The sequence below is a fragment of the Amblyraja radiata genome, chromosome 26 (assembly GCF_010909765.2).
Source record: "Amblyraja radiata isolate CabotCenter1 chromosome 26, sAmbRad1.1.pri, whole genome shotgun sequence".
Lineage (NCBI taxonomy): Eukaryota > Metazoa > Chordata > Chondrichthyes > Rajiformes > Rajidae > Amblyraja > Amblyraja radiata.
This window is the reverse complement of record NC_045981.1, coordinates 6,532,324-6,553,450: the sequence shown is the minus strand read 5'-3', so window position 1 is coordinate 6,553,450 and position 21,127 is coordinate 6,532,324. Positions and strand designations below refer to the sequence as shown.

Genomic DNA, 21,127 nt, shown 5'->3' with positions numbered 1-21,127 from the left:
CTCCAGCATTTTTGTCTACCTGTAACAATCTCTACTTTGGTTTCTTCTTAAAGCTCTCCATAGAAACATAGAAAATAGGTGCAGGAGTAGGCCATTCGGCTCTTCGAGCCTGCACCGCCATTCAATATGATCATGGCTGATCATCCAAATCAATATCCCATACCTGCCTTCTCTCCATACCCCCTGATCCCTTTAGCCACAAGGGTCACATCTAACTCCCTCTTAAATATAGCCAATGAACTGGCCTCAACTACCTTCTGTGGCAGAGAATTCCACAGATTCACCACTCTCTGTGTAAAAAAGGATTTTCTCATCTCGGTCCTAAAAGACTTCCCTCTTATCCTTAAACTGTGACCCCTTGTTCTGGACTTCCCCAACATCGGGAATAATCTTCCTGCATCTAGCCTGTCCAACCCCTTAAGAATTTTGTAAGTTTCTATAAGATCCCCCCTCAATCTTCTAAATTCTAGCATGTACAAGCCGAGTCTTTTGCCCCTATTTTCATGTTGCCTTGCTTCTTGGCTCCCTATCCAACTTTCGTAGCCACTGGCACTTTCTGCTTTTCTCCTGTTGTTTTGAAGTAACAAATGCATCTGCTCTCCTTCTCCCTACTAGGATCATCATGCTTGGTTTCAATTCGACCTTGATTGTTTGCAGCTTCACTTGCCAGACGGTGGCTACACTGTATTAGACTGACATTAGTCATCCTGATCTCCAATGCTGTTTGTGTGGAGTTTGCATGTTCTCCCCAACACCCATGTGGGTTTCCTGTAGATACTCCAGTTTCTTCCCACATGCCAAAGGTTGTTAGGTTAATTGACCACTGCAATTTGCCTCCAGTAAGTAGGTGAGCGGTAGAATCTGGAGAAGTTCATGGGAATGTGAGAAGATTAAAATTGGATAATTATAGGATTTGTGTAAATGGTGTTTGATATTCAGCACAGGCGAGCCAGCATCCACACGGTGTAGTATCATCTCTTTTTAAGGGAGCATATCAGTAATTTATGGGAGCAATGGACTCATAAATCTCTCATTCATCTTCAGCTCTGACTCTGACAACAACATCTTTTTCCTTTTCTCATATATCAATCTGTTCTCTTTCCTCCCCCAGAAATTTGATGATACCATTTGTCCACCCACGCCCCGCACGTTCACCAATGTATTTTCCACATCCACTGCCCCCCATCATTGCTATTTCATCAGACCCCCTCCACCAGTCACAATCCAAACATCAGCGTCTGCAATCTCCGTGCTCTTCTCAACATTGCAGATCTCCAAAGGAAAACAACTGGGCCAGAGCTCATAACAGAACATACTTTATAACGGTGGTGTTTGCTACAACAATATATCAGGCATACCTCCCAGTACATTTACTTCTCTAGGCACACTGCTCCATAATATAATCTTAATATACAACTGTATATTTTCAGCATTTTATGGGGAAAAAAAATCAATCAAAACCAGTGAACACCGGCAAAATACTTTCATCTGAGACTACATCCAAATCATTCACTGCTTAAATGACACATTGAAAAGAAATGCAAGTTATATGATGTAAATCTACATCAATTAATTTTGTATTTGTAAATAAATGCAAAAAAAACCTGGTAAAACAGGCATTATAAATTCAGGTCTGCAGAGGTACCTACATTTCTCATGGACAAGAGTTGCTCCCGTTAGAAGTACGTGTCTTTTATTACTTATATGAATGAAAATAACTACCTAATTATTGAATCATGTGACACATGAAAGAGATAATCATGCCCTTTGGATATATATTTTTCAATCTCCATAATATTAGGGTGGAGGAAATCCAGGCACAAATTATTGCACAGCTTTATTTTACAGCATGTGTAGATAGAGAGTGGAAAAATAAAATAACAAACTTCCCATGCAATTGCACTTTTTGTCGGATTGCCTTACTGGTACTTCCGGAACTATCTAACGTATTGAACCGTTAACCCTCTACATTTTGGCATTAAGCCCAGGAACTTCATTTCCCTGTGGTCCACTGTTTTTGTTTCAAGTGTCACTTCTGAGTCAAACAGGAAACTCCATGTCCGAGAGCAGATTCGAGCGGCCTGACTTGGCAATGATCTATAAATGACTGAAGGTCATAGGTGTAATGATTACTAAGCACTTTTAAGCTTTTTTTTCGCAGGACATATTTTCTAACATTCCATTTCGATTCAAAAGGTTTTACCTCATCTAGATCCACATCCATGTTCCCATCCTATTCTTCTCTGACAGTTGCACGTGCCATTGGCAACAGTGATGTCCCCAATAGCCCAATTACTGGTAATGTCAGAATAAGCAGCCAGTTATTCAAAGATGTTCTTTTAACAAGAATTATGTTAGAAGGAAGGAGTAAATTAATTTGATTGGAAACATTGGAGGAAGCTTCCAATACTTATGTGTCTCATGAGTGCAATCTTAAACATTCATTTTATCAACCCACTGCATAAATGGCCAGAACATTTCTCACCGCCACCATTGCTCTTACATTATAAACCATTTAGACAATCACCAAATCTTGCAAATGAATGAACGAATTAAAGCATTCATATCCATTTTGAGCATTATCTTGTACACGTTAGTTTTTGCTTATTATTTTTCCAAAACATAATAATTTATATTCTATTGGTCATCCCTTATGATTTGACACATGCTTACAGATAATTCAAACTCCCAGTATCTTACATGGTTGGCTCTGAACTCTAACAGTGAGCTCCAACTCTCCATTCTGATGTGCAGCACAAAATAACACATCCCATTCCATCATTCACAAATGGGAACGTATTTTACAGCAGAACTCACCAGCTGTTGGTAAAAGCTGGTTAACCTGGTTTGTTTCTGCCCGGTAAGCTCAAAAGCATCAACATCGGCATCAACATTTCCCAAGATAAGCTAACTAACTGCAGATCTAAAAAGGATTGCCTAAAAATGCCTTAAAAAAGGATGGATTTCTTCCTAGCATAATGCATGATAAAGTGGTTCAATGCAGTGACGGATCACAACATTGCTTTCTGGATGTAGGCCTGTCATCTGAACAGAAGGGAAATAGGCCAGGCTTCAACTCTCAACAGATAACAAGACAGAGAAGAGACCACACTGAAACATACATTTTTGTTTATAAAAGGAGGGCTTCACTGTGTAGATATGGAGAGGATTCAGTATTCAGTATTTCTTTAATATCATTTTCACTGAGTACTCACATACAGAGAGGAAACGAAAAAACGTTGCTCGATCGGTTTCCATTCAGTGTATAAATAAAAAAAGGATAAATACATAGAGCTTTAAAAACAAATTAAAATTACCATGTTTACAACAGAAAGTAGGCCTAAAATTAACAATATGATAAAAACAGACATTCTGATCGACAGTGGCTTTACAGTGGCCTTACTTTGACAGGTGCCTAACTGTCAAAGTATGGGCGGGGTTGGATGTGTTGGTGAGCGATATTTTGGGAGGGGACAAAGTCCGTTAATCAGTCTTATTGCCTGTGGGAAGCTGAGGAGCATCCTGCTGGTTTTGCAGCTGATGCTCCTGTACCTCTTCCCAGATGGCAGAATGGAGAAGATGTGATGTGATGGGTGGTAGGGGTCCTGGATGATGGATATGGCTCTACTGATGCTCCTCTTCTTGTATATCTCCAGCAGGAAAGGGAGTGGGGCACCAATAATCCTGCTGGCGGTCTTCACTATCCTGTTTAGTTGATATTGTTCGTAAGCCTTGCAGTTCCCAAACCAGGAAGTGATGCCGTAGGTTATTATGCTTTCAATTGTGCCCCTGTAGAAGGTTCTTAGATGGGCAGTGGGGAGACCTGCTTTCCTTAGTCTCCGGAGAGGGTGGAGTCGCTGTTGGGCTCTTTTGACCACTGCTGTGGTGTTGGTCATAGAGGTCAGGTCATCCAACAGCGGAGTCCTTGGAACTTCACACTGCTGACCCTCTCCACAGCAGCTCCATCAATATACAGCGGTGTGTGGTGTTGGTTTCCCGCCCTCCTGAAGTCGACCACCATCTCCTTAGTTTTTTCCACATTAAGAGTGAGGTTGTGGGATCTGCACCATCCTGTGAGCAGCTCCACCTCCACCCTGTACGCCGACTCATTATTGTCGCTGATGAGACCCACCACTGTTGTGTCATCAGCGAACTTGTTGATATAGTTGTTGTTGAGTCTAGCAGTACAATCATGTGTAAGCAGACTAAACAGCAGGGGGCTTAGGACACAGTGGATGTTCTTCCACTGCAAGTTGAAGGAAGACACAAATTACCACCTTCAATGTTTGGCACAGACTTTGATAGGTATAGGAAAAGGCTATTTGAAGTCCAAGACCTCAGGGCTGGGCAGCAATGACCTCTTCACTCCCATAAGCTTCTGAAACCTGGATCATCTACAGAAGACATCAGAAAGCATTGGAAAAATACCACCAACCCATCTTTGTAATATTCTCCAGATGCACTGGAAGGATAATCAAACCAATAATGTCCTCTCCCAGCCCTTGGTTACACTCTATACTCTACATTGGGCTGTTCAGGTCCGTCATGAGCCCATGCCAGGCAGGAGATCCCGAAGCATTAAGTCCACACCACCAGGTTCACAGTAAACAGTTTATTTCCTACAAACATAGCTTCTTCAACTGACCAACACAATCCCAAACAAAATAAAGTGCTGGAGGAGCTCAAATGGGTCAGGCAGCATCTGTGGAAGGATGGATGAAATGGATCTTTTGTTTGGGAACCCTTCTTCAGTCAAATGAAAAGTCTCGACTCAAAACCTTGTCTGTCCATTTCCTCCATAAAAGCTGCCTGACCTGGTGAGATCCTCCAGCAATTGGTGTTTTACGAGGTGCTGCCCCAGACATCGTTCATCAAAGTTCCTTGTGTCTTCAGCACAGTCCTAATCCTATCGCAGCAACGGAACATTGTGGACCACGTTTTGTACTAGCATGGACCTGTTTTACTAAGTGTTTGCACTAATGTTTGTTCTTGTTTTTGTCGTCTTTTGTCTTTCATCGTCTTGTACAGTACAATTTAAGTATAATTTATGTTTTGTTTGTCGCCAGCGTCTACGTGTGTCTGTGATGCTGCTGCAACACATTCATTGTACCTGTTCCTCACCATACCTTTGCAATGACAATAAACACCACTTAACTTCCATATACTGATCACACAACGTCATTAATACATACACCAGTGATGTACTGAAACTTGGTGGTTCTTTTATTTCAGGATAAGTGATTGTGATTTGAGGTGAGTCAAGAATCTAATGATGCATAACAATATTTCAGCACTGATTAGATTATGATTCATGTTATCTTGTCTCTGAGGTTAGAAAGAGTTCTTATCAAGAAGTTGATACACAGTATGGAAATGTGTTTCATTGGATGACAATAATACATATCTGAGTGGCAGAACAACAATAAATTAGGCCCCGACCCATTTAAATATGTTTGAGCTAAATAACTGATTTGAAATGAACAGGTGCTTAAGCAATAGGCTGCTATCCCTGACTAGATTGTAGGTATTGAGCTGTATTGCTGTTGAAATCCAGGAGGGTGGGGAAAGTGGAGGGTCAGAAGACATCAAGTCAGGATAAGGCAATGGTGCAGATGGTAGAGGGCAATTAGAGCATGGCCTCATCACACGTGAAAGCCAGATACCAGTGGCTAGAGGGTCAGGAAGTAACTGTGTGTGTGTGGGGAAACTAGTGAGGGAATGAGTGAGAGCTGAATAGCAAAGGGGGTGAGAGGAAGAGAGGACATGAGGGTTGGCATGCGAGGGGACTGGGGAGGTGATGAATGAAAAGAGCATGTATGCTTGTATCTATCCGAGTGTGAATATAATGTAAGTGCACACATTCAGCTAACGATCAGTCTGAAGAAGGGTTTTGGCCAGAAACGTCACCTATTTCCTTCGCTCCATAGATGCTGCTGCACCCGCTGAGTTTCTCCAGCATTTTTGTGTACCTTCGATCTTCCAGCATCTGCAGTTCCTTCTTGAACACTTCAGCTAACGTTTGGCTGGTTACCTGTGCACATGTTCACATGCATGTGTGGGCACACAGAATGGTGTGCTGCTTGGTCTGGTCTCCAATCACCCTACACCTCCATGCCATCCTTGTCCTGTCAGAGGGATATGGGTCAAACATGGGCTAATGACACTCTTTGAGGTCAGCATGTGGGTCAACATGGATGAGTTACAGTGAAGGGCCTGTTTCCGTGGAGTATACAAGACCAGGCTGTAGCTGCTGCTCAGCTTCTATCCTATATTAAAATTAGAGTACAAACACCTTCCACTTATCCATGAATGTAGAGGACTTTCTCCAAAGAGAAGGTACACTGCTAATAAACAAAACAGTACAGAAACCAATAGATACAGATGATCAAAATGCTTCTGAGAAGAGAATGGTGTGTAATGTGGAAATGATTCAGTGTTGCTTTAACAGTTGAAAGTAGGATGGATCAGCTGAGTTGTGGCTTGTCACAGTTTTCCATGAGTTACGGTGGAGGATGACCTACATAAACCTTCTCTGTTAATTGCAGAAAACGATGGCATTGTTGCTGAACTAATGCATTTAGTACTCATGGCAAGCATAACAAATACTCGTGTGCTTCAAAGCACTTATGTATAAAAATCAATTCAATCATTTGGTATTTCATACAATGAAATAATATAAAGAATAAACAAGTAATACTGCTCTTTACACAATTGAAGATATCACTATAAAGCAACATGTTTGCCAACATACCATCAGCAGCAAGTTTTATATTAGGAGAACAGTGTCTGGAGTAAATAAGATCAGAATCAAATGATGATGTCAAAATATATTAATATTTTGGAGTTCAACTTTAATTGCCTCTGTGTTTAGAGAATATTTAAACGCATTTTTTCCGCAGAAGTCGAAGCAAAATCTATAATTGGATGGATTACGTGATCCTTGTAAAAAGCTGTCTTGCTATCCACATTGTGTTACTGTGGTTATGTATTAATAGGTGACTACATGTAGGTTACTATTATGGGGCAGAAGCAATATACTGTTGGTACATCACTGCTGTGTCATAATAAGCCAAAAACCTTTATTAAATATGTTCAGGACAGGAGGAAAATGATAGTATTATTTCATGTGAAAAGAAATTAGAAATAACAGCAGATTGCTGAAGCTCTCGACCTTCTGTGCCATTAAATAAGAACATTAGAGCTTCTGGAAACATATTCTGGTATACTGAAGATGCACGGGATTCATGGAGACTAGGGTATATGGATTCAGTACTGGCTCACTCATAGAAGACAGTGGGTTGTGGTGGAAGGACAATATTCAAGCTGAAGGTCCATTATCAATAGATCTCCACAGGGATCCAATCTGGGACCTCTGATGTTTGTGATAGTAGTTTTGGTTTGTAACTTTGCAGATGACACCAAAATGGTGGTGTTGCAGACAGTCAAGACAGTCAGTGTTGCTGTCAAGGTGTACAGCGACATGTAGATCAGCTACAGAAATGGGCGGAGAAATGGAATGTGGAGTGTAATCCCAGTAAACATGAGGTTCTGCACTCTGAGAGGTCAAAATGAATGTATTGCATATATAGTAGGAGTCTGGAAGTTATGTTTCAGCTTTATAGGACTTTGGTTAGGTTGCATGTCCAGTATTTTGTGCAGTTCTTCTCACCCCATTAGAGGAATTATTTTTTTCCAGGATGAGGTCAAAGGTTAGATGGTATAGCTTTAACTTAGAGGGTAAAATTGTAAAAGAGATGTGCGGGGAAAATATTTTTTACAGAGTGGTGGATGCCCAGAACATACTGCCTGGGGTGGTGTTGGCGTCTGGAGCAATAGTGGGATTTAAGAGGCTTTTAGATAGGCACATGAATGGAGGGCTATAGATCACGTGTAGACAAAGATTAGTTTAATGTGGCATCAAACTCAGTTGGAATATTTTGAGCTGATGGGTCTGTTCCTGTGCTCTGTTCAATGCTCCATCTTGGATGATCTGATCTTGGCTTCAGTTTCATTCTTTAATCTGGTTACTCTCTCCTATAGATCCAACTGTTTTATCCCTGCCTTGAATATATTAAACAATTCATCCTCCACTGCACTCTGTGCCACTCCCTGAAAGGATAAATTGCACCTTATCTCCACCAAAAATGGTGTGTTTATTCTAAAACCAAGCCATGGGTTTTAGATTCCTCCATGCAGGGAGAAATCTACTCATCAAAAAAACCACATCGTCCCATCAGAATCAGGCATGTTTCAGTAAAATCACATTTCATTCTTCTAGATTTCAATGAGTTCAAATCCACCTTGATAAGGTTTTCCTCATATGACAATCTATTCATCCCAACAATCAGGCCAATTAACATTCTCTGAACTCTCTAGAAGAACATCCCCCCTCCCCCCCCCCCCCCCCCCCCCCACAAAGAATATACCCTGATCTCACCAATATCTGAATAATTAAAGCAGCATTTCTTAAACTCATCCCTTTTGCAATATAGGTCAATATACTTATCGTCTTAGTCATTTGCAGTACCAATGCCAACACCCACATCTGCCCAGTGCATTTTTATAGTCTCTCTCGGTTTAAATAACATTCTATTTTTCTATTCTTCCTACCAACCTGGATAACCTTGAACTTCCCCACATTACACATTATCAGGCAATGTGTTACACACTTGCTTAACCCATCTGAATCCATTTACTGGTCTATTACAAACTTGGTTTTTTCTTGTATTGCAGCCATACAAGCTGAAGATACACTTGGCTTTCTTCACCCATGTTATTACAATATATTCCAATGGTTGGGGCCCCAGCATTGATTTATTTGGTATCTGACTGGTTATATCTCACCAATCTGAAAACGATCCATTTATCCCAACATTTCATTTTCTAACAACTAACAAATCCTCCATCCATGTTTATATGAAATCCAAAATGACAAATTGGACTAAGAAATGGTTTTAATTCATCATCTACCTACTAATTTATGGGAAGCATGTGTGCAGATTTAGTGGTAGTAACACATGTGTAGGGAACTCCATGAGAGTAGCTTGAATTAAAGATTGTTTCTTCCAATATTTTCTGAAGCAAATATTATGGTGTAAAAGTAATAGTCACAAGAATGCTGAGTGCATAATCAGTTTAAATAAGATCTAGGTCTTGTCAAAGACAGAGATGCCATTGAGGATTTGATGTATTCTGTTAGCTGTATCAATCCAAAATAAACCAAACAGAATATTGAGAGAGAAGCAACACTGCCAGTCAGCAGTTTGCAGGAAATTCAACTGTGTAGCATTTTTAATCTTATTATAGAATCAAAACACCATAACAACCATATTCAAGACATCTTGTGCTACTTGAATATACGGCCAAGTATTTCCTACTATGAGTCATCTTTGCAACCTCAACATAATTTTTGTGTTACCAATATGGATGGGCTCATTCTACATTCAGCGATCATTTCGCACCACTGTGGAAATACATGGTTGTTGGCCTTACTTGCACGGAACACGAAGACCTTCATGATAAGTAGAATATATACCTGAATGCTTGGCAAGCTCTTCAGACAGAGTAGTGCAAAGATATTCCACACTGCAGCAGTAACCACTGATGTCTGGAAGCTGCACAGTTCCTTAATCTGAATCCCTCACTGTAATTCTAACATAACAATTCAGAGATATTAATATTCCTCCACCATGAATGAGAATTTTCCCTATGACCCACCCCAATTCCTGACCTAGATTACAAACTCTACACACAGCACCCGAGGCATAGTGATAAACCTTTTCTCCCAGTTCCCAATGTAGATTATTGTTCCTTCCCCCAATCCTTGATATGGAACACCAGTCCTCTCTCACCCCCACTTCCCAGAAGTAGTATGCTAATTCTTCCAACAATCCCTGTCTTCCCCAGTCCTTCCCCCAAATCCAATACAGAATGCCAGTCATTCCCCAATTGCTGATGGAGAATGTCTATCCTCTCCCCCACCCCACCTCACCTCACAACTGCTGACATGAAATGCAAGCCCTTCCACCAATCCCTGATGCAGAATGGTGGTCCCTTCCTCCTCATCCCCCCAATCCCAATTATTCTGCTGCGAATACCTTCCTCTTCCCAACCTTCCCCTCACACACCCCAGCCCAGCGGGGTCTGAAAGTGACCAACGGCCCAGTATGTTGCTGCTGCTGCAGGCTTGGACCTTAATCTCAACTGGAACATAATGCATTGGGTTGGTTGGTGACCCAAATATTTGAACACTCTTCTGCGCTCCTTACTGCTAGTGGCCTAAGACAAATATCCACCTTAAATCTATATATTTAAAATTGACGATGAGGATGTCCATTCTAATTGGAAAGAAACTAAGATAAGAAAAGAGAAGTCAGACCTGGATGGGGAAGATCATGCGATAAAACCTCTAGGATAACCAGGGATGGTCAAGCAGGCAAAGGTTAATTACTGATATAGGTTAATCGAGTTTTAATTAGAAAAGCTAACGCTAAGCATGCATCTCACGCCCTTAATTAATGATCTCCTGGTTAAAAAATCCTTCAAATCCAGAAATGCAACTGGTCGGATGATCCAGGTTAAGCGGCTGCTGCATACTTGGTATTTTCAGGATAACATTTTGGAACAGAAGAGACATTTTAACTTATATTAAATGAGAATTATTTCAATCTGATCGTAGTTTTCATTGAATGGTTAACCTTATTTTAGTTTTCAAAACCAATCTATGTTTTGCATTTTGATGAACTGCTGTGCGAATTCATAAAATCAAGAACTACAGCTATATGGATATTAGGGTTTTGCTAACATTAACACACACACATGTACATACATAAATGTGTGTGTGTGCATAAATATGTGTGTGTGCGTATACATAAATTTGTGTGCATCTAAAAAATTATCTAAACCCTCGGGAACTAACCCAAAATGTCAACATTAAGAATATTCCCGATGTTGGGGAAGTCCAGAACTAGGGGTCACAGTTTAAGGATAAGAGGGAAGTCTTTTATGACAGAGATGAGAAAATCATTTTTTACACAGAGTGGTGAATCTGTGGAATTATCCGCCACAGAAGGTAGTTGAGGCCAGTTCATTGGCTATATTTAAGAGGGAGTTAGATGTGACCCTTGTGGCTAAAGGGATCAGGGGGTATGGAGAGAAGGCAGGGATGGGATACTGAGTTGGATGATCAGCCATGATCATATCGAATGGCGGTGCAGGCTCGAAGGGCCGAATGGCCTACTCCACCTATTTTCTATGTCTATGTAACATTAAATCTACATACAGGGGTAATGTATATTTCTAGACTTTCTTTCCCGAGTGAAAATTAATCAAAGTGTTGAGAAGTCCTCTGCCCCCCTCATTGACACCTTGAGCCCAGGCCGAGCCCCGGCGTGGACAGCGAGGACTGGGACAAACATGCCGCTGGGTGTGGGCTGGACACCAAGATGTTGGCATCTTCGCAGTTGCTCCACATTTCTGTTTACGCGCGTTGCCCTCTAGCGGAATGTGACAAGCGGGCGGCGGAGGCAGGAACTGGCCAGATTCCCCCACAACCAACACTGCCACACAACAATTCCAGAAGAGGCAGGGAGGGAATCAGTAAATCATCTTCATTCCCAACTCCACCTTCAAACTGTGACAACTTCCTTTGCAATGGGCTCACTGTGCAAACTTTAAATAAACGATTCTCCAATAATTGCCCAAGATCCCCACAATAATGTCAGAATTTCCGGACCGTTGAACCGATGTTTACTCCGTATCTTTGCATCATCAGAGCCGTGCTCATGTTGCTGTGTCTATCGCAAGGCATACGAGCACAACCCAGCTCTCTCAAGTCTCACAATTAAATTAAAACAGCGCTCAAATCCCCCGTGACCACATCTGGCCAGCCTGCAACTTGAGTCACGGGTCCTGCCCCGTCCTGCAGCGATTCACAAGTGAGGAGTGAGGAGAGTAGAGGGGGAGAGTGTGGGGGCATTTCTGCCTGGCTTACCTCTAGAATCTCCACGTAACTAGCAGGGAACCATCCCCTGACACCGTCCTTCTCACCTTCCCACCATCCGCCGTTCAGCACCTGTAACACCTTGATAATCTCCCCAGCCTCGAACTTCAGCCCGTGCTGGTGTTGGTCTCCGGAAAACGCGTACAAAGTTTTGCACAGAACTCCGGCCATGGCAACACCCTCGACTTTTCTCCCCCTTATTTTTGTCACCAGTGAAAAGCTGAAGTGAAGAACGGTGGGAGCAGGGTCGTTTCCTTCCTTCCTTCTCCTCCTCCTCCTCCCGGGGTGGATCCGATGCTAGAGACGGGACTCCCTCATTGTTTGTTCCATCTGTGACTCAGTGCTTGGTTCATGACGAAACGGGACGGGCAAGACTCGGGGCGGGCGATAGAGGGATAGAGGGAGAGCGCCGCCGCTCCGGTATCCTCTCGGTCAGATCCAGCGCCCGGCTAGCGTGCACTGCGGGCCGCTGCAGTTCTGAATGGTGGCGCTTTGAGGGGAAGGAAACGGAGCGATGGCTCAGACTCAGCTGCTGTGATTAATTCCTGTGCGTTGGGGGATCGCGGCGTGCGTTCGCTTTATGTAAACAAAGCAACATTACCAATCACATTGAGCACAAATAGCAGTCGCACTGCCGTGTCTTTCACATCTTAGGGTTTTATTGGCTTTCCCTGAATTTTATTTTGATAAATATTAATTTCATCTTTAATAATTTTAGTTTCCTTAATAATCACATTCGGGGCTCGGCTGGAATGGTTGTAACTTTTGTTGAAAAAGTGGTAAATTATTTATCCAATCCGTCCCATTATCCTACACAATCCCAGTCCTGTTCACTTTAATGATGTCTTCAGTGAGTGAGATGCGTGGCTTCTGCCCGCTGCTCATGTGGAGATGTGTTCACTTATCTGTGACCCCACGCGTGAAGCGTTTGTGCAGGAGCTTCGTTTTAATGATAGGACAGACAGACTCCTCTTTGGCTCCCCGCGTGTCCACCAGTTTCCCACTCCCCTGCCAATATTATGCGTGGTGCGTTTTTCCCGTGCAGCTCGGTGAAATGCAGTCGGCGCCCCTCCTGTCCTCAAACTGTAAGCAACATCTCTGCTTTAAACGCGAGGGGATTCGGGATTTTGCCAGGAGGATGGCATTCTAAATTTAGCGCCTTTCCTCTTGACTTCTAATGACCCTTATTCTGGATGTCAGGAAATTTGCTTTTCCTTAATTTATCCTTTTGGGGGGGTTCTGTACTGTTCGAAGTTACAAATACAATAACATTGATCATCCACAGCATCATGACTGAATTGGCGATCAAAAGAATCGTGGTCAATTGTTGACTTTCATATTCTTTCTCCTTTTGCCTCTTAAAATCAGATTTAATTCTACTGAATAGATCTTTGGCCATTACTATCTAGTTTGCATGTCTGAATGTGCAAACATTCCCCAGTCTCGGGGTCCTGAGCCCAAAGGTTTACATTTTCAAGATTCAAGGGGAGTCAATAGTGTTTTATTGTCATATGTCCCAGATAGAACAATGACATTCTCACTTGCAGCAGCACAAGAGAGTATGTAAAGCAAAGATGTTGGTTATTGGAAACAAAAATAAAAACGAGAAATAGAAGTTAAGTATTGTTACTGATATTTTTCAATCATAATTTAATCATTAATTTGCACATATCATAATTCCACATAAGCAACGAGATAATCTCTTTTTGCTGGGTGTTGATTGAATAACCATCCACCAAAAACAGAAGTTCATTTTCTTTGAGCAGTGAATGACATAAGTTCAGTACAGATCCAAGCCATTCCACCCTGCTGGATTACTGTGTGTGTGCCATTTCAGCCTCCTGCAACTCAACTTCATTTAACCCTATCAGCAGAGCCTCCATATTCCTACAGTCTGAAGAAGGGTTCCGGCCCGAAACGTTGCCTATCTCCTTCGCTCCATAGATGCTGCTGCACCCGCTGAGTTTCTCCAGCATTTTTGTCTACCTCCATATTCCTACACTCGTTTATCAAGTTTCCTCTTATGCTGTGTTATTTTTTTCCTGATCAGCTGTAACACTGCAGGCCAACTGATTTCCTGCGGGATCAATTGTCAAGCTATTCCAGACAGGAAGCTGCTGATGGTACCATCACTGGATTTAAAATGACGGAATTTGCAGCACAGAAATAGGCCATTTTCTCCATTAGGCTGGGATTCATTCTACACTCAAAGCTCCTATTCCAATTAGTGTTTTACATCTTCTTCCTCATAGATGGATCATTTTTTATCTTAAACACATCACTGTTTTTAGTACGGCTATTCCACACATTCCTGCAAGACACACACTCCTTCCAGGCTGTGAAAGTACAGAACCAGTAAATATTTTAAATGTCTGATTGCGATTTATGCCATCTTTTCCTGCATTCATCTCTTTCCTTTCAGATCTATCGTATTGAATCAAATTGTGATTTGAAATATTTGTATATTGGGCATCTTCTATCCTTTATTCCATAATAAAAAGCTCCAGCTTGCGTAGTTTTTCTTGCTGGATATATACCCCTAACAAACCCCTATTCTGTTACGATTTCAACCATTCTCACTTGCTTCTGTGGGTTATTCTGCCTTTTACCACATGAAACCTTCTGTAATGACGAGCAGTAACTGTTTATCTCCTGGTAATATCAAATTTCAATTGAAATATATACATGTGTTTATCATCAAACCTTCCAACCCTACATCTTTTCAATATGCATTAGAAGAGAAAAATAATGCTATTTAAAGAATATTTTTTCCATATTTCTGAAGTTAATGACCATGCACTGTAAATTTAGTAAGGCCTGCAGCAAAAATGTAAAAGGGCAATAGAATCTTTGGCATTCAGATGGTGCTCATTTTTGACATATCACCCAGGAGACAGCAATACCTTAAATGCAAGCCTCCTGCATCGTATTCAGAGTCACCCTGAGGCTGTGAGAGGCAGTATTTAAATACAGGTTTTCTCCTTGATTCAATGATTTTTGTAAAAAGTCTGGGTCTCACAGATCATAAGAAGCATCTGATAGATAGGCTGGCTCAGGGGAAAAAATTGCAATGTTAATACTGAATAAAATTCTAGGTTCTATAAATTTCCCACTGGACCATTTAACCTGAAACAAGGTTCCCTCAATGAAGTTAATGAAAAGAAACAACTGCTGGAACCTATTTATAGATCAACCTATTTAACTGATTTATTCAGTAATTTTAAGGTGCCACGTGTGAGGTCTGCTAAACAAGGGAGCCCATGGTATTAGAGGGAAGATACTAGCATGAATAGAAGGTTAGCTGAATGGCAGAAAGCAAAGAGGGGTGCAGGATTGCTTAATACGAGTGTCAGAGGTTATGGGGTGAATGCAGGTGAATGGGGTTAGGTGAGAGATAGATCAGCCATGATTAAATGGCGGAGTAGGTTTGATGGGCTGAATGGCCTAATTCTGCCCCTATCACTTATGATCTTATGAGCGGGAATAAAGGGGGATTTTTTCTGGTTGGTCTCCATTGATTAGTGATGTTCTGCTGGGGCCAGTGTTGCAACCAATCCCCCCCCCCCCCCCCCCCATAGCTTGTATCTGCCTATCACTTGCCTGCCCTCTCCTGCCCCCAACTCTCTTCCAACTTTTTGCCTCCACTCCCACAACAATCAGTCTGAAGAAGGGTCCCAAACTGAAATGACGCCTCTCCATGACCCCCGGAGATGTTGCCTGATCAGCTGTGTTACTCCAGCACTGTGTATTTCCTTGCAGATCCCAGTTGCCTCCCTTTCCAGCAGTTTTCCATTCTTCTTCTTACTGCTGAAGAACACCCTAGTGCAGCACACAGTTCATCTGTTTGACTTTTGTATTTGCAGCAGAATAACAGGCCTGTAAACACAATACACAATACACATAGATAATATATAACAATCAGAAGTTCGATTTTATGAGGATGTTGCCTGGGCTTGAGGGCCTGAGCAACAAGGAAATGCTGGGCTGGCTCGGACTATTCCTTGGAGTGCAGGAGGCTGAGGGATGATCTTACAGAGGTGTTTAAAATCATGAGGGGAATAGATAGGGTGAATGAACAGAGCCTGTTAACCAGGATAGGGGAATCAGGAATCAGAGGACATAGATTTAAGGTGTGAGGGCAAAGATTGAACAGGAACCTGAGGGGCAACTTTCTCACTCAGTGGGTGGTGAATATGTGAAACAAGCTGCCAGAGGAGGCACTTGGGGCAGGTACTACAACAACAACATTTAGAAGACATTTGGAGAGGTACAAGCAAAGTAAAGGTTTATAGGATATTGAGTCAAGTCAAGTTTTATTCGTCACTTGCACATAAAGTGCAGTGAAATGAAAATGATATGGGCCAAACATTGGCAAATAGGACTAGCTTAGGTGGGGTATCTCAGTCGACATGGGCTTGTTGGGCTGAATAGCCTGTCTCTGTGCTCGATGACTCTATGACGAGTACAAAAAAAGCTTCACCAATTCCCAAAATATGCAGTTTGGTAGGTTAATTGGCCACTCTAAAGTGTAGCTGCAATATAGAATCTATGGCGAAACGTGGGGAGAACTTTAAAAAAATGATTAATTAATGTAAATAATAGTTGATGGATTCAGTGGACGGATTGGCCTGTTTTCATTCTGTATCTCCACGACAATATGAATTATTGTAATCTGTTGCGTGCCAGATTTCTGCACACTTAGACATCAGACAGATGTTGGTTGTGGTCATTGTTGTCATGCATCAGCCCATCCAACCTTGTGTCCAGGCTAGAACACAACCTCCCAACAAACTTAAGTCACTTCCTCACTGGCTGGTATGTGCTCACAATTCAGTGCAAATACCCAAGGCAAGATACAGTTGGAGTCCTGGTGTGGATGGCTCAGTGACACTGAGCTGCTGCCTAGTGGGTGCAGTGATACAAGTTCAAACCAGCGCCTGGAACTGCCGGTGTAGTGTGTGCACATACACCCTGTGACTGCGTGGGTTTCCTTTGGGTGATCTGGTTTCCTTCCACATCCCACGATGTGCACGTTGGTAGTTTCATTGTAAATTGCCCCTTGTGTGGTTTGGTGTGTACTGAAACCTGCATAGAGTTGATCGGTATGTTGAGAAAGTAAAAACATGAGATTAGTGCATAGAACTGTGGAGGTATCCAGCCCATGTATGATCTCTTAAAACTCATCCTGGCCTTGATGCTTATCTATGCCATCCCATTTACCTGCATTAGGCTGGCATCTCTCTATACCTCATCAATCCAAGTACATGTCCAAATGCTGTATAAAGAGTGTAAATATATGAAAAGCACAAGGCACAAATTACCACTAACTGCATTTCCTGATAGAGAATATTGGTTGGTGAGTAATTGGCGCATATTAAATAGAAATGTTTCTGGGGTAGTGGAGCAGATCGCATGATACAATATAGGAATAGGAGAAAGGGAGGGGGGTTTGTAGGGGTTATTTAAATATTTCACAAGCCCCTGGTCCATGAACATACAAAGTGAAAAGTAGAGGATGATATTAACACTTGAATCAATTAATCAGGAGTGGATAGAAACAGACTACTTCACAAGCTGTCACTCTATCTCATGAGGCATCTCCTGGTCTTTCTGTGGGAAGATGGACAGTTTAGACATTGGCATCCTCAACCACGTCAGCATGGAACCAAGTCAACATGGACTTTATGGACTGGCCCAGATGAAGGTAAAGAAACCATCACTAATTATTTCATCCTTTCATGATGACTTCCTCCTGTTCCTGCCTTAATTCTCTTGCTCTTATAGAGCACTAAACTAGCTATTTTAAACATTTGACACCCGCTCACAAGATGCAATCAGCCATTGATGGAACAGATAGTTCTTTAGCGGCAATCATAGAAATGCACACACAGCATTAAGTTGGATTAGTCATATTTAGCTTCCTCTTCCATCAATCCTAACAACATATTCTTCTCCTTTCTGCTTCATACACTTGTGTGATATATTTGGGTATGATCAAATAAGGGAACAAACATACTTTTAATGAGACTGCATAAGAAAGAGACCCAGAGTTGCATAATGCTTTGCAGATTGTCAAAATGGTTAACAAAAGTATGTGGGATCTTCAGCTTTGTAACCCAGCCAACATTTTCTGTGCTGGAACAATTCACAATTTGTATGGTGTGTGGGCATCTTTCCCCTGATACAGCTATTCTTTTAAAGGAGCTATTTGCCTCAACAACATGTGGTGACAGGTTCCACTTTCGAACTATTCCTTTTGGTATAAAATCAATTCAGTCTTTTTTTGGAAGCATTCGTGACTATTGATGGCACCTAGTTTTAGGCTTCCCGACAAATTGAAAAATCGTCTTTGCATTAATTCTCCCTGCGTGGGTGAACCTGCAGTTCCAACATTCCCCTCATCAACCAACCACTTTAGAAACCCACAGTTTCAAATGATCCTAGATCTGGAGGGACAGCCTGAGCAGAAGGGAAAAAAGACCATTACTAAACATTTCATTGCTTTCTTGATCATTTTCACTTTCTCCAGCTACAATGCACCTTCACTTATGGGGACTGTTGAAAGCCCCTAACTGAGAGACTCTAAAGTTAGCTTTTGAAAAAACTCCCTAATGCCTTCCTGTACCAATTCAATTCAATTCAATTCAATTCAACTTTAATGTCATTGCACAAATACTGAGTATGGGTACAACGAAATGCAGTTTTGCGTCAGTCCGTAGTAGTGCAATATAGAAATTTAAAAAAAAAGAGGATACAGAATAATAAAAAATACAGAATAATTAAACAATGGGGACGGAGGGACCGGAGGAATCTATCGGCGGGACTCCGAGTTCAACAATGCGACGGTATGATTGTAGAAGCTGTTCCTCATCCTACTGGTACGAGACCTGAAGCTCCTGTACCGCCTCCCTGATGGGAGGAGGGCAAACAGTCCATGGTTGGGGTGGGAGGGGTCTTTAATGATCTTCCCAGCTCGTTTCAGACACCGTTTTCGGTGGAGGGCATCCATGGCAGGGAGCGGGGCACCGATGATGTGCTGCGCGGTTTTCACCACCCGTTGTAGTGCCTTCCTGTCCGCAACAGTGCAGCTGCTGTACCATACCGTGAAGCAGGTGGTCAGGATGCTCTCGATGGTACACCGGTAGAAGTTGGTCAGGATCTGGGGGGACAGGTGGGCTTTCTTGAGCCTCCTCAGGAAGTAAAGGCGCTGCTGTGCCTTTTTGATCAGCTTGGAGGTGTTGAGGGACCAGGACAAATCCTCCGAGATATGTACCCCGAGGAATTTGTAGCTGGAGACGCTCCACCTCAGTCCCGTTTATATGGATGGGGGTATGTCTGCCCCCTCTGGCCTTCCTGAAGTCGACAATAAGTTCCTTCGTCTTCTTGGAGTTGAGGACGAGGTTATTATTGGCACACCAGGTTGTCAGGTGCTGGACCTCCTCTCTGTAGGCTGACTCATCGTTGTCACTGATCAGTCCTACCACCGTGGTGTCGTCAGCAAACTTAATGATGGCGTTGGATCCGTACTTAGGGATGCAGTCATGGGTGAAGAGGGAGTAGAGGAGAGGGCTGAGCACACAGCCCTGTGGCATGCCGGTGTTCAGTGTTATAGTGGTGGAGGTGAGGTTGTTGACCCTAACAGACTGTGGTCTGTTGGTGAGGAAATCCAGTGTCCAGTTGCAGAGGGAGGTGGAGATGCCAAGCCCGCTGAGTTTGGTGATCAAGCTGGCGGGGATGACAGTGTTAAAAGCGGAGCTGAAATCAATGAACAGCAACCTGATGTAGGAGTTGTTGTTGTCCAGGTGGGTCAGTGCAGAGTGTAGGGCCGCCGATATGGCGTCCTTTGTAGACCTGTTGGCCCGGTAGGCAAACTGATGGGGGTCCAGTGTGGGGGGGGAGGCTGGCTTTGAGGTGAGCAAGATCAGCCGCTCAAAGCCAGAAAGAAAACTAACGATTACTGTCTAATTCAATCATGTCTGATAGCTATAAACGAGACTTTCTATAATACATTTCATAAATAATTCTTGGCATTTCCCACAATATTAGATAATTTTAGACAATATATTAAGTTGTCTATAATTCCTACACTTTCATGGTGAGGACCAATAAATTACTTCGGAAAACCTGATCTAATTTGCAATATTTCTCCTCTGCCAAATTGTTCAATTACCAAAAGCTTCCATTTAAAACTCTTAAGCGGTCTTTTCTCCCATAACTATGTGCCTAACTTGAAAGATGCTTTAAAATATCCCCCCAAATAATATAAATGATGTTGCTTTAATTGTTACAAAATATAAATTAAAATACAATGTAAAATTGCAAAGTTCCACTCAGAAGTAAGTAGTATGCAGTGATTGGGACGACAGATGGCACAATGGGCTAAGTGTTCGGCTGGCAACCGGAAGGTAGCCGGTTCGAATCCCGCTTGGAGTGCATACTGTCGTTGTGTCCTTGGGCAAGACACTTCACCCACCTTTGCCTGTGTGTGGATGTGTGTGAGTGATTGGTGGTGGTCGGAGGGGCCGTAGGCGCAGATTGGCAGCCACGCTTCCGTCAGTCTGCCCCAGGGCAGCTGTGGCTACAGAAGTAGCTTACCACCACCGAGTGTGACTGAGGAGTGAATGAATAATGCGATGTAAAGTGCCTTGAGTATTAGAAAGGCGCTATATAAATCCCATCCATTATTATTATTATTATTGTTGAAGAAATGGGCCGAAAATATAAATGACCTAAATTGATCTTTTTAAAGCAAAAAATCACCTCAGTGAAAGTCAAAGTGATTAAAGGATTGAATTGGTTTTGCTTTAGCGCTTGTGGACAGATTGTGAACTGTATTATGGTCCAAACTGCAGGCTTCTCACATTTCTTCTCCTGGCTTTTCTGATCATTATCCAAGGAAGTGACTATCTGTGTTCCCAATTCAGATTCGCAAGTCCTCTTTCACGCTATCATTCTTCAATAATCAAAAATAACTTCCGGGCCCTGGGTCACAGAGGCCGTGTGAAACGAGGGACAGTGCACTCATGGATTGATTTTTCTAGATCAAGGTGCTGGTGGAGTTTGAAAGCTGGAGACCCTGCAGCAGCCTGGGACTTGATGAGATTGAACGCCGCTCCACGAGGCCAA

At 42.4% G+C, this 21,127-nt stretch overlaps 1 protein-coding gene across 1 annotated transcript in view; it reads right to left on the bottom strand.

Moving 5' to 3' along the window:
* The window catches only part of gas7 (growth arrest specific 7), a 353,513-nt gene extending 340,964 nt beyond the window's left edge, over positions 1-12,549 (bottom strand). Inside the window, exon 1 of the mRNA XM_033044096.1 lies at positions 11,993-12,549. Coding sequence (XP_032899987.1) covers positions 11,993-12,172 — 180 coding nt within the window. The 5' untranslated portion in view covers positions 12,173-12,549. The remainder of the gene's footprint in view (positions 1-11,992) is intronic.
* Positions 12,550-21,127: the final 8,578 nt, after the last annotated feature.